Genomic DNA, 13,288 nt, shown 5'->3' with positions numbered 1-13,288 from the left:
CACCTTATGTTTTTAATCCTTTTGGAGTTTTATTTCCCATTATTTCCCTTCCCCTCTCATTACTCAGGTCTGCTGCCTCCCCTTTCAAATGTCTCCTTCTTCCAGTACAGGCTTTCTGTTCACTGCCACCAGCCATTTCCTCAACGATCTGGTCCCCCTTGCTGAGCTGGGGAGGGGGCGAGGCTTGCCCTGCACCCCCAACGCTCAGCTTCACAGCAGTGGTATTTCCTCCTGTGTTTGCCCCTCCCGAAGTCCAAATGGTACCAGGGCCAACCTAAGGATGAGGGCAGGTGGCACAAAAACGGACCCCCTTCCCCACCAGGGGACGCCTCCACTACCTGGCCGCATCGTCCATGCACACACACACACACACACACACACACACACACACACCTGCATTCGTGGACATAAATCCAACCCGGTGACGCCAGAGCCCCTTTCATCTCGGGATCTCCCAGCACCAGGCAGAGCCCTAATTACCCCGGCACCCCCTCTGGCCCCACCGGTTCCCCTGATGTCATTAGCCCAGTTTTACCAGCGGGGACCACAGCCTTCCCACGGCTTTCTGGGCGGGGCATTATCTCCACAGTCAGCCCTCGGAGGTGTGTGTGTGTGTGTGTGTGTGTCAAGGAGCGCTGCTGTGCTGATCTCCCAGTTTACCCTGGAAAGAAAATTACTTGCTCGCTGTGGGGTTCTGACCGACAGCCTGAGCTGGGCAGTCCCGGCTCGTCTCAGTCTCAGCACCCCCGCATCCTCAGCTCTGCTGCAGCCACGGCTCTTACAGGGGGCTCTGGGGTCTGCAATGCATGGGGGAGGGGAGGACACCTCTCTCGGGGCCCACGGGGGCCACGGGGATGAGAGGGCAGCTGGGATGAAGCCCAGGGGCTGCAGCGTGGGGAGGTGGTGGGGAGGGTGTACAGTGGGTGAAGGGAGCCTGCGGTGTGCAGCCAGCGGCGGCGGCTGCAGCGGGGAGTCGGGGCTGCAGAGTGCGGAGTCAGCATGCAGTGCGTGAACCTGTGGGCCGGGCCTGGGCTCACGGTGGACATGCAACAGCTGCCCTGTGGGGTGGGAGTCAGGGCAGGGTTCGGGGCGCCGGGCGCGGAGGGTGGCTGTGTGACATCGATGCCACCTCCTCAGCGATATCAGGTTTGGCTGGCACTCTCAGGAGCCAGTCTGCGGCGTGCATTGTTCAGGGTGCATGCTCTACCCTGTACGGAAATAGTCTCTTGGCGTCGGGCTGCCCGAGGCCCTGGGGGAGAATCCCTGAGCATGAGACACGTTCATGAGATGGGCTCGTCTACGCTGTGCATCAGTCGGGAGGAACCAGGAGGTGGCGGAGAGGTCTGGCAGGCATCTGGGTTAGGGCAGGGTGGCAGGATCAAGAGGGGAGGATGGAAATGCTACGGTTTAGTCCCCCTCCATTCTGACTTCCCCTGAGTCACATCTTTCTGTGAGGAAAGGCCTTGAAGACGTTGGGTGGGGAAGACTTTCTGAAATCCTAGACCCAGAGCTGTAGAAAGTCAAGTGCCTCCTGACACACACCTTGTTCCCCTGCTCAGGGGCAGAGTGAGGCACCCTGAAACCCAAAGACGACAGTTCGCCATTCCTCCTCCTCCTCGCCTCTCTTCCTTTCCTTGGCTCCCAGGACGGGGCTGCTGACAGACCCGGGCAAGGTCGAAGTGAAGGGCGCCCTGCCTCCAAAGCAGGCATCTTGCCAGGTGCCAGGGTCGAGCCCAGGTCTGGGCTTACAGCCCCTGCCCTTGTGTTGTGTCGTTGCCCTTTCCACCCCTCTTACCCTGCCTACCCCCTGTTCTGGAAGCTTCTAGCTCTTCTCAGAGTCATTTCATCTCTAGCTCCTGTTCTCCACCTGCCATGAAACCCCACCCGGCTGTCTCTTCCCATCCCCCACCTCTGCTTCAGGGCTGAGTCTGGGGGCGAGCAGGAGGGTGGGGCACCGTGATGAAGGATGGAGACCCTCCAAGGGTATATGCCTGACAGCCCCCTCCCTCTTCGATTTTGGTTGCCATGGAGGCAGCAAGAACAGCCTGTTCTCTGGGCTCCCATGGCAGCAGCTGTGCCCAGGCCCCTCCCTCTTTCCCTTCTTGCTTCCCTCCCTCCCAGACTGTTGCTAGGAAGCACCCCAAGATTTCTTGAGGGTCCCACCCCTAGAAAACAGGGATCCAGATATCCTTCTGAAGAGCTTCCCCCAAAAGCCATGGAGTGAAGACCCCCACACGACACCTCCACCCCGGCTAGAAGCCCCAGGGTCTTCAGGGGAGCAGGGGATAGGCCCTCTAGCAGTCTGCCCCGGGAAGAGCTCTGTGGCCTGGGCCTCAGCCGTGCCCCCTCCCCACCTCGTCTTGACCTCCTGGCTGATGGCAGCAAATGCCCCCTAATTGCACCTAAAAGTGAAGTGGGCACCTAATGCCCCCCTGTCAATCACCCGTGTCCCCTCTGGTGCCCTGGTGATGGGTCACAAACAAGGGAGCCGGGGAAGGGACTCAGGCTAGGCTGAGCCTTGCCTGGGCTGAGCTCAGGCACGAAGTGAAAAAAGCAGCTTACACCTTCTCCAGGTTGTCTTGCAGCATTTCTCCTGCTTTTTATTCATCCATTCGATACATTTTTTTTTTTGAGCGCTTAATATGTGCCAGGTATTGTTGGATCCCCTAAAGTTCCTGGCTTCTGGTTTCACTTGCGTACAGAGAGCCCTCATCTTGCCTTTGCCAGGAGGGAGAAGAGGAGGAGGGGTAGGGGCGTCCTTCCCACACTGCAGCCTACCCCCCTTCAGGTAAAGGCTGGTGTGGAGGCCAAGGGTACAGAGCGGCTCTTCGGGCCCGGATGGGGGCGGGGTGCAAAGGCATGGCAGGCTGGCCTTCGTTCCCTGCCACCGTCCCGCCTCAGGATCACAGCCCCTCTCTCCTCTGCACCGTGAGTGTGGAGAGGAAACTGCTTGGAGGATGGCTCGAATTCTTGCCCTTTACTGTTTGGGTTGGTCTTTTTCTGGACCTCCTGTGAGGTCAGTGGGAAGACAGAAACAGAGGACTGCGGGGGGGGTCCAGGAGCTGTCCCGCGGTAGGCCCACCTTGTGGGTCTCTCCCCGTCCCCTCCTCCCAGCTGCATGGGAAACATGGGTTTTGCTGTGGGTGCGTGGGGGTGGGGGAGCCGTTTGGAGCCAGCTGTGTACGGGTGTATGGGAGGGACTCTGTTTCTTCCCCTGTCCACCTGCTGCCAATGAACGCCTCCCGGTGGGGGTCCCCAGGCCGGCTCCCAAAGGAAAAGATTCCATTAGGGGAGAGGAATGACTCAGTTTCCCTCTGTGTCTTACATGCTTACCAAGTATTTCACTGTGTCTGGGTCTAGGCTCTCATCCCTTTTTCTTCTACTTCCTTCTAGCTCAGATAAGGAATGTCTCTGTCCCTTTGACTACCCCACACCCTGTTCCGCACAGCTTCTTGCCCCACCCCAAGCCCCCATTCCGGCCCAGCTCCTTTGCTGCTGCTGCTCCAGTGTGGCCACGCCACTCTGCCTGACTGGCTTCCACCTGCCCCTCCCCTCTCCAGCCAGACCCCCTCCCCAGGCCGACCTGCCAGCCCGGTGACGAGACTGGGGTTTCAGCCTGAGAGAGCAGAGGTGGGAGCTCAGCCTCTATCAGGGAGGAGAGACAGGAGCAAAAGAAAGTAGAGTTAGAGGGGTGTTTGAGGGGGGCTGTGTGAGGAGAGCGCTTCCCCTGTACAACCAGAGGGGATGCCAGCATCTCTTCTCTGACATGTTGGAGAATTATCATGGAGTTCCATCCTTGTGTGTGTGTGTGTGTCCGCGGGGGGGCGGGCGCCGGACAGCTAGTGGGTCCTGGGAAACTACTGTGAAGTGGAGGGAAGAAATGACATATGGGATGGCTATCTCTGATCTTTATAGACTAGGCATCACGACAAAGTAGAGAAGCTGACGGTAGCCCTTTCCCAGAACTAAAGGGGTCTAGTCCTTGGGGAAACAAGCCTAGAAAAAGGGCTGCTGGTGAGGGGGGTGGACAGGGAAGGCAGATGGCCTGACTACAAAAGCCACTTTGCTACTGTGAAGTGGGAAGGAGCATCCCCCCCCCGGCCCCAATCTGCCAGGCATCCTGCCAGAGGGAGGTGATTGGAGCTTAGACTATTACTATCTTCAGGGACCAACTGTCCCCCACGTCCATGTGGACCGGACCCAGCACTCACTAACTCAGGCAGGAGCAGTCACAAAGTTGACAGCATCTCTCCCAGGGGGGCAGTTTAGGCTATGAGGGATGGAAAGGGAACAGCAGGACCCAGAAATGGCTCAAGGTGGGGGGCCCTTGGCTGCAGGAACAGGAAAGGAACGAGAGGGGAGGGGGAGGCAGAGGCTGAGTGAGGGCCCTGGGGGAGAAAGGGGTGCCAGGTACGTGAGAGACTGCAGAGAAACGGGGTTTGCGGCCATCTCCAGCGAGTGTGTGTGTGGCTTGGGGGAGGCTGGAGGTTAAGTGTGAGGAGTCTGGGTTCTCTCTCCTTCCTGCTTTGGAAGCTTTGGCTACACATATTTGGCAGCTGTTTTGTGTAAACACTGTTCCCCAATGGTACCACTCAGGCAGGCACAAAAGGGAGCAGAATTGGGGGGGGGGTGTGGATGGATGGGTGTATTGGGAGGGGGAATCTCCGCTGTAAGCAGTCATGCCCTTAGAGGGATGCGATCTGGCCTCCTTCCAGCTGCACTCTTCCCTGCAGAACAGGAGTCCTTGTCTCCTTGTTTAACTACGTTCCAGATACCCAGGGTCCTGTTATGTCTTGTCCTAAGGGCCACAAGTTTGCTTCCCAAGCCTGAATGGGCTGCTCTCCCAGATTCATTTCCCCGAGGACTCATTTTGCCACTGAAAGGGTGGCCCAAGAATGGTTGTTGGGGAATTTGGAGCTCGTACTAGGATATCGAGCGGCTCAGGGTATGGGATGGGGAGCTGAAAATAGGAGTGGCAGCAGGGTGCTAGCTGGGGCCTCCATCTTTGCTCTTGTTCCTGGTTGTAAAGGCGAGGGGCAGCCCATCCACACAGGACAGGGCAAGGATGAGAGCCGTGTCTAGGGACGCTCACACACTGGATCAGAAGTGGTTAGCATTTGCTTTTGGGCTTCTCACTGAGGGGGAAAGAAGGGCCAGTGGCTGAAGCCATGGACGTAAGTATCTACCATATGGTTCCAGAGGACAAGCGAGACATCACATTGTTTTTAATAAACTTTTTTTGTTTAAAGAATAGTTTTAGAAATACAGGGAAAAAAATTGAAGATAGTAGAGGGTCCCTACTACTCCAAACCCAATTTTCCCTTTTGTACATTTGTTACAATTACAATTAGTATAGTACATTTGTTACAATTACAATTGTTACAATTGAACCAGTATCGACACATTGTTATTTACTAATGTCCATTCCTTAGTCAGATTTCTTAGCTCCCACCTAAGTGCTTCTTCTGTTGGAGGATCACATCCAAGATACAGAGTTACCATTACTAATCACGTCTCCTAAGGCCCTCTTGGCTACAACAGTTTCTCAGACTTTTTAAAAAAATTTTGATTGAGCGCGGGCTGCGAACCAAAGCATCGCAGGTTCGATTCCCAGTCAGGGCACATGCCTGGGTTGCAGGCCACGGCCCCCAGCAACCACACATTGATGTTTCTCTCTCTCTCTCTCCCTCCCTTCCCTCTCTAAAAATAAGTAAATAAAATCTTTAACCTTAACTTCCGTTTCCTCCTTACTTTCCTTCTGCCTCTCCCAGTATTCAAATAGTCTGCAAGGTCAGATTTTGGGAGGACTGCTGGGTTTGGGGGTGAAGTGGTGATGTGTGTAAAACTGACGAAGCCTCACAATCGCCTCAGGTGTGGAAAGAGAAGAGCTCTGGTAAACCCAGAGGTTTAGAAAAGTACTTTTTTTAAAAAAAAGGGCTAGCTAGGAAAGAGGACACGCATTGCTAAACGAACGCCACCCCCTTAAAGTGCCGACTAACTAGCGGGTAATGAAGGAGTGTGGGAATAGGATTTAAATACGGGCGGCAGTGACGTCATTGGGCGACGCCGGACCGCGAGCGGACGTTCGAGAGGCCTCCCCGCTCACCCGACCAGAGTCCCTAGATACCTTAGCTCCTACAAAGTCCTTCCGGAAGGAGAGAGAGAATGTGGGCTCTCTACTCGTCTTCCTCGCTAGCTCAGTCCTAGAAACTACATTTCCCAGAAAACATCGTGGCGCGACCTGCCTCTTGCGGCATTGGTTCAAGTACGTTACTCCCAGCCAATAGAAAAGTAGCTCTTTGATAAGTGCCAAAATGGCGATCCCTAGGACCTAGAACTAAATTGTCCGGTAGGTTTAGTTTGGGGAGGTGGTGGATGAAATAGGGAATTATAGTTACAGGGTTGGGGAAGGTGGAGGAAATGGGGGGGATCTGGGGGGATCTAGATTTGGGGTGGTAGTGCCTGAGGGACGGAGCCAGAGCTAAGGGAGTAACTAGGCAACCAGAACTGACTTAACCCTTTGCTGCCCTCTTTAACTCGCCTTTTGGCACCCTCTTCAGTGCTCCAGTTTAAGAAAGGGTGGTTCAGGAGGGAAGATCCTGACGGGATCCTCACCAGCTCCCTTCCCATTTTTCTTTTTCAGTTTTTAAGAGAGGAAGGGAAGGAGAAAGAGAGGGAGACAAACATCAGTGTGTGGCTGCCTCTGGAGTGCCCCTCACTGGGAACCCGGCCGGCAACCTAGGCATGTGCCCCAGCTGGGAATTGAACCCACGACCCTTGGTTCGAAGTCCTGCACTTAATCCACTGAACCACAGCATCCAGGGCTCCTTTTTAGTTCCAGTGTCTCCCTTAAGTCTTCCTGTATCTTCTCCGTTCCATTTAACTCTGCTCTCCCCTGTTCTTTTTCTCAGAATCTCCTCTTCCTGTTCTCATCTTCGATTTTCCCCACCTTACAGCTGACTGCCACCAGCCCTGCCTCCTCAGCGTGAAATCATGAAGGTGGTGAACCTGAAGCAAGCCCTTTTGCAAGCCTGGAAGGAGCGGTGGAGTGACTACCAGTGGGCAGTCAACATGAAGAGATTCTTTCCGAAAGGAGCCACCTGGGACATTCTCAACCTAGCAGGTCTCAAGTGAAGTAGGAAGGAAGGAGGAGAGAGCTAAATCCAGGAAAGCTGTAATGACACAGTCTTACTTTGTTGTTCCCCCTGCAGAAGCACTACTGGAGCAGGCCATGATTGGACCTTCCCCCAACCCTCTCATCCTGTCCTACCTGAAGTATGCCATTAGTTCGCAGGTAAACCGCCCTGTCTATTCCAGAGAGTGAGCGTTTGCAGGTGAATGATTTGGAGTACAGCTGTCAGCACATACTGTCTGGGTGAATTTGTTGGAACACCTCGCTTTTCTGAGCCTGAGCTTTCACGTGAAAAGAATAACCGTGCATACGTACCTGGCTGGGGAGATACCATGATCATGAAGGTGCTTTTCCCAGGGCGAGGCTTACTCATTGCACTCCAGATGTGTTGACCCCTGTGGTTTCCCCACATGTGGGAAACCTGACTGCGTAATTGGTGATAGTGGGGGGCTGCATTCGTACTCTCCCCTGGGAAAAAATAATACTTCATAGGCTGTAATGAATATTACATTAATTTATTACACAATAAATACTTATGAATGCTTGTATGTGCCAGCCAGTGCTGTAGGCCCTGGGGATATGGCTGTGTACAAGATCTGGTCCCAGTACCCAAAATATTTAGTGGGTGATAGAGAATAAATAAGCAGTCAGTCACGGGGTAGGCTTATGATAACTGCTAGGACAGAGTGCTATGGGACTCCGTGAGAGGGGCACCTGATCCTTCTGAACAATCAGGGCGGGAGGTGTGATGTTTACACCAAGACATGAATGTTGAATAGGAGTTAGCCAGGCAGACTGATGAGAGTGTACAGAGTAGAGGGAAAAGCATGTGCAAAGGCTGGGAAACGACGATCACACGATGCTGTTTAGGAGCTGAAAATAATTTGGTATGGTTAGGGCAGCAGTTGTCATCTCAGGACCTTCTGTATACTTTTTTAACAGATCTTATTTATTTTTAAAGATAGAGGAAAGGAAGGAGAAAGAGAAGGAGAGAAACATGCATGTGTGAGAGAAACATCAATCCGTTGCCCTTCACATGCTCCCAACTTGGGACCTGGCCTGCAACCCAGGCATGTGCCCTGATTGGGAACCAAACTGGTGACCTTTCGGTTCACAAGCCAGCATTCAATTTACTGAGCTACCCCAGCCAGGGCTGTATACGCTCTTTAATTTAATATAAATGTTTTTAAGCTTTATCTATGTTGTTGTGTATGTCAGCAGTTCATTCTTCTGTTAAATTGATGAGTGGTATCCCTCGGTGCATAGCTCTTGTACTTCCTCTTAGCATCATATCTGCTTTCCATATTAGCACATATTTATCTATCTTATTCTTTTTAATTGCTGCTTAATGTTCCATATGTACTGTAATTTGGTTGTGTTTCAAATTTTTTACTGCTGTAATCAACATTTCACTGAACATCCTTATACTTCTCTGCATATCTGGGAATGTTTCCCTCATTTAGATACCTAGAAATGGAATTGCTGGCTGGGAGAGTTGCCTACCAGTTGAATTGTAGATCCTGCACATTGCTCTCCAAAAAGGGTCGTCTCAATTTACACTTCCCTCCATAGTGTTTGACAGTATTTCTATGCACCTTTGCCAATGCTGGATAGAATCTTATCTTTTTTTTCCAGAGAAGCAAAAAATAACATCATGCTATATTATGTATTTCCATGACTGTGATGTTGAGCATATTTTTATATGCATATCTTCTGTGAATTACTTATGTATACCATTTGCCCATTTTTCTTTTTTTTTTTAATTTTTTAAAGATTTATTTATTTATTTTTAGAGAAGGAATGGAGGGAGAAAGAGAGAGAGAGAGAGAAACATTAATATGCGGTTGCTGGGGGTCATGGCCTGCAACCCAGGCATGTGCCCTGACTGGGAATTGAACCTGCAACACTTTGGTTCGCAGCCTGTGCTCAATCCACTGAGCTACGCCAGCCAGGGCTTGCCCATTTTTCTATTGTTTGCTTCTTTTCTTTTTTTTTTTTTTTTTTTGGTAACAGCTTTGTTTGAGATATAAATCATGTACTATATACACCATTTACCCATTTAAGGTATGAAACTCACTAGCTTTTAGAATATTCAGAGTTGTACAACCATCACCAGAATCAGTTTGGAACATTTTCATCACTTCAAGAAGAATTCTTGCTGATTTTTAAGTGTCTTTTAATATAATCTATTTTGTAATCATTCTCTGTTATAGATATTTTAAATTTTTCTATCACTTTTTAAAATGTTTTTGTTGCAAGATTTAACCACTTCTTTTCCTGTGTGGCTTTTTTCTTACTTAAGTAGTTGCCTGCTTCAAGGATCAAAATATATTCTCTAATTTCTGCCAGGACTTCACTTTTAGTTTTTACTTTTTTGTTTTTTCTGTTTTTAAAATATATTTTTATTGATTATGCTATTATAGTTGTCCCAATTTTTCTCCCTTGCCCCCCTCCACCTAGTAACCCCCATTCCCTCCAGCAATCCCCCACCTTAGTTCATGTCCATGTGTCATGCATGTAAGTTCTTTGGCTTCTCCATTTCCTATAGTGTTTTTAACATTCCCCTGTCATTTTGTACCTACCAATTTGTATTTAATCCCTGCACCCTTTCCCCAGTTCTCCCCCCCCATAACCCTCCAAATGATCTTCTTTTCTATGATTCTGTTTCTGTTCTGCTTATTTGCTTAGTTTGTTTTTTATATTCAGTTGTTGATAGTTATGAATTTATTGCCATTTTAATATTCATAGCTTTGATCTTTTTCTTTTCTTTTTTTAAAGATTTTACTTATTTATTTTTAGAGAGAGGGGAAGGGAGGGAGAAAGAGAGGGAAAGAAACATCGATGTGGGAGAGACACATCAATAGGTTGCCTCTTGCATGTCTCCAGGTGGGACCTGGCCTGCAACCCAGGAATCGAACTGGCATCCTTTCAGTTTGCAGGCTGGCACTCCAATCCACTGAGCCACACCAACTAGGGCCTTGGTATTCTAATATATTGTGTTGATATCTTTGTCTTTTCTTGCATTAGTGTTTTACTTTTTCAGTTACTATACCTTTATAGTATGTTTGCTATCTGTCTAGGCAAGTCTTCCTGTAGTTTTATTTTTCAAAAATTTCTTGACTGTTTTTAGGCATTCATTTCCATACAAATTTTAGAATCAACTTCTTGAGTTCCTTTTAAAAATCCTATTACATTTTGATTGGGATTTCTTTAACTTTGTGGATTTGGGGAGTTTGTGGATTAGCTTTATTTCATTTATTTATTTATTTTAAAAGTTTTATTTATTTATTTTTAGGCAGAGGGGAAGGGAGGAAGAAAGAGAGGGAGAGAAACATCAATGTGTGGTTGCCTCTCATGTGCCCTCAGCCAGGGACCTGGCCCACAACCCAGGCATGTGCCCTAACTGGGAATCGAACGAGTGACCTTTTGGTTTGCAGGCCAGCACTCAATCCACTGAGCCACTCCAGCCACGGCTATTTATTTATTTATTTTAAAAAAAGATTTTATTTATTTATTTTTAGAGAGATGTGAGGGGGAAGGAGAGGGAGAGAAACATCAATGTGAAAGACAAACATAGATTGACTACCTCTCACACACCCCCAGCCAGGGACCTGGCCGCAACCCAGGCATGTGCCCTGAGCGGGAATCAAACTGGCGACCCTTTGGTTTGCAGGTTGATGCCCAGTCCACTGAGCCACATCCGTCAGGGCCTTGGATTAACTTTAGAAACATCACTCTGTTTGTGGTTTGAAGAATGAGTTGGAGGGGGGTAAGGCAGAAGTCAGGGAGACCATTTAGCCTGGCATATTTTTTCTATAAAGGACCAGATAGTAAATACTTTATGTCTTGTAGGCCGTGTGGGTCTGTCACCACTATTCTGTCATTGTAGCTTGAGAGCAGATGTAGATAATATGTAAACAAGTGGACATGCCTGTGTTCTGATAAAACTTTATTTATAGTAAAAAGGTGAGAAGCCAGATCTGACTTGCAGGCCATAGCTTTCCAACCCCTGATGTAGGCTGTTGCAGTGATTCAGGTAAAAGGTGATATCAGCATAAAGTTGGGAAGTGGCAGCAGAAAAAAAAAAAAAAAAGATGAATTCAAGAACAATTTAGGAGGTGGCATTGAGAGGACCGGTGATGAACTGGATGAGAGGCATGAGAGGGGGAGGAAGAAATCCAAGCTCGTGTGTCTTCAGTCTCTGGTTTCGAGGACTGGGCAAGCGACAGGATCGTAGGAAGACAGTGGGAGTAGAGCAGGACTGCTGTTATGGCTGGCACGCAGGTGAGGGGTGGAGATGGCATGTTTGATTTGGCCTCGTTGCATTTAAGGTGTCTCTGTGGGCTCCGAGAGGACACTCAGTAGGCAGTTGAACGTACATGTCTGAAACTCATAAGCAGAGGCCCGGACTAGAGCTGTTGATTTCGGAGTGTTCATCTACAGATGGAAATTGAAACTATGGGTCCTGGCGAGAGTGCCCAGAGAGCATGGAGAGTAAGCAAGGAAAGGAGTGACCCAAGCCGAATTCCTGAGGAACCAATCACCTTTAAGGAACATATACAAGACAAGAATTCCTTATAGGAGTCTGAAAAGAAGGAGTCAGCGAGGAGAGAAGAAAAGCAAAGCGAAGCAGGAGAGGGTGGTACCAAGAAAAGCCCTGGCCCTGCCGGGTGTGGCTCAGTGGATTGAGTGCGGGCCTGCAAACCAAAGGGTCATGGGTTCCATTCCCAGTCAGGGCATGTGCCTGTGTTGTCCCCAGTGTGGGGGTGGGGGGTGGTGGTTTGCAAAAGAGACAACCACACATTGATGCTTCTCTGCCTCTCTTTCTCCCTCCATTCCTCTCTCTCTAAAAATAAATAAATCCTTTTTTTGTTTGTTTTGTTTTTAAAAGAACAGCACCAGGAGGAAGGAGAGGACTGAAGAGTGAGGGGGTGTTTCCCGGTGTTAGGTACTGCTGGGAAGTCAGTGAGATCAGAACTGAGAACTGCCCATGGGGTTCAACAAGAGTTTGCTGATGAGCTTAATGAGAGGATTCCTGCAGCGGGAAGGACAAGTGATTGGAGTGGGTAGAACTGCCGACGGGAGGTGGGAGGTAGACACAGTGAGTGTAGAGAACTTACGCCTGTGGAGAGCAGGAGGGAGCGTGATGGCTGGTTGGAACTGCGGGGTCTGCGGGAGGTTCCTTTAAAAATAGAAGAATCTCGAGATGTATAAACACTGATGGGAGAAGCAAGAAGGAGAAAGGCCGAAAGGAGAAATAAACAAACATGAAAGACCTTCATGACTTATGAAGTGCTATGCAAAATTAGTAATTTGTTTTTCCTTCAGAGTCAAGAGGCTCTTTGGTCCAGGGCTGTGTATGGAGAGGGCACTCAAGAGCAGCCGGAGTGTTGAATGCAGAGAGCGGAGGGGGTTGGAGAGCAGCCGCGGGGCCAGTCTGGGCTCGCCAGGTGCTCGGAGGGCCGTGCAGACGGTCCCAGCCTCGGGCTGGTGGTGGTTCCAGCTCCCGCGTGGATGGATGTATTAAGATTGGAATAGGTCAGACCCTGCTGTGAAAAACTGTTCACCATGTGGAAAGTATTTTTAGGTCTCTAGAGTAGAAGTGCTTTATTGATACTGTTAGCAAAGATTTACTGGACAGAATTTTGACTTCAGAGACCGTATAAACCTAGTATACCTAATGACATCCTTCAGAACATACAGAATTGGGATTTTCTCTTCTGGCAGTTTGGGGTCCGTCTGTAGTGGGAACACCCAGCTCCCCCTTCAGGTCGGTATCCAGAAAGGTTCAGTTCTCTGCCAAGCCCTCGCTATGGGGACATCAGTTATAAATAAACAAACACTCGCCTGGAACGCTGTGGTCATCTTGCCCAGGCAGGCTCCCAACTTTCTGATCGCCGAGAGACACCAGTGCTGGCTTCGCAGTCGTCCTGCTGAGGGTGGCACTGACCGCTGATTGTGCGTCTGCGTCTTCTGTGTGTCCCGCACCTGTTTATCTGAGAATATTGAACATGTCTGAACAGACCGCAGTCTGTTCACGTGGGGGGGAGATGAGACAGGGAAGGTATTGCCACGTGCGTGAAATTCACTATGCTGAGGTCATTGAGGCGGACTTAGCTTTCTTCTTAAATCTTTGGAAATTTTTATTTTTCTAGT

General features: G+C 49.8%; 1 protein-coding gene and 1 non-coding gene across 11 annotated transcripts in view; both read left to right on the top strand.

Annotated features, from left to right (window-relative positions):
• MED24 (mediator complex subunit 24) overlaps window positions 1–13,288 on the top strand; it is a 30,634-nt gene that overhangs the window by 1,241 nt on the left and 16,105 nt on the right. For 6 of the 10 annotated variants that reach the window (XM_045836110.1, XM_045836114.1, XM_045836107.1 and 3 more), the window contains exons 2-3: window positions 6,957–7,123; window positions 7,212–7,294. In XM_045836110.1, coding sequence (XP_045692066.1) covers window positions 6,994–7,123; window positions 7,212–7,294 — 213 coding nt within the window. In that variant the 5' untranslated portion in view covers window positions 6,957–6,993. Of the gene's footprint in view, window positions 1–6,246; window positions 6,266–6,297; window positions 6,350–6,911; window positions 7,124–7,211; window positions 7,295–13,288 lie in introns of those variants that run through there. The other 4 variants (XM_045836113.1, XM_045836109.1, XM_045836111.1 and 1 more) reach the window with 4 other exon arrangements.
• On the top strand, window positions 7,440–7,603 carry LOC123817809. Its single transcript, XR_006785521.1, has one exon. It is a non-coding gene; the product is annotated as a U1 spliceosomal RNA (small nuclear RNA).

This window comes from Phyllostomus hastatus, unplaced genomic scaffold, assembly GCF_019186645.2.
Source record: "Phyllostomus hastatus isolate PE091 unplaced genomic scaffold, TTU_PhHast_1.1 phas_contig_210, whole genome shotgun sequence".
Classification (NCBI taxonomy): domain Eukaryota; kingdom Metazoa; phylum Chordata; class Mammalia; order Chiroptera; family Phyllostomidae; genus Phyllostomus; species Phyllostomus hastatus.
This window is presented reverse-complemented; position numbering and strand designations above follow the sequence as displayed.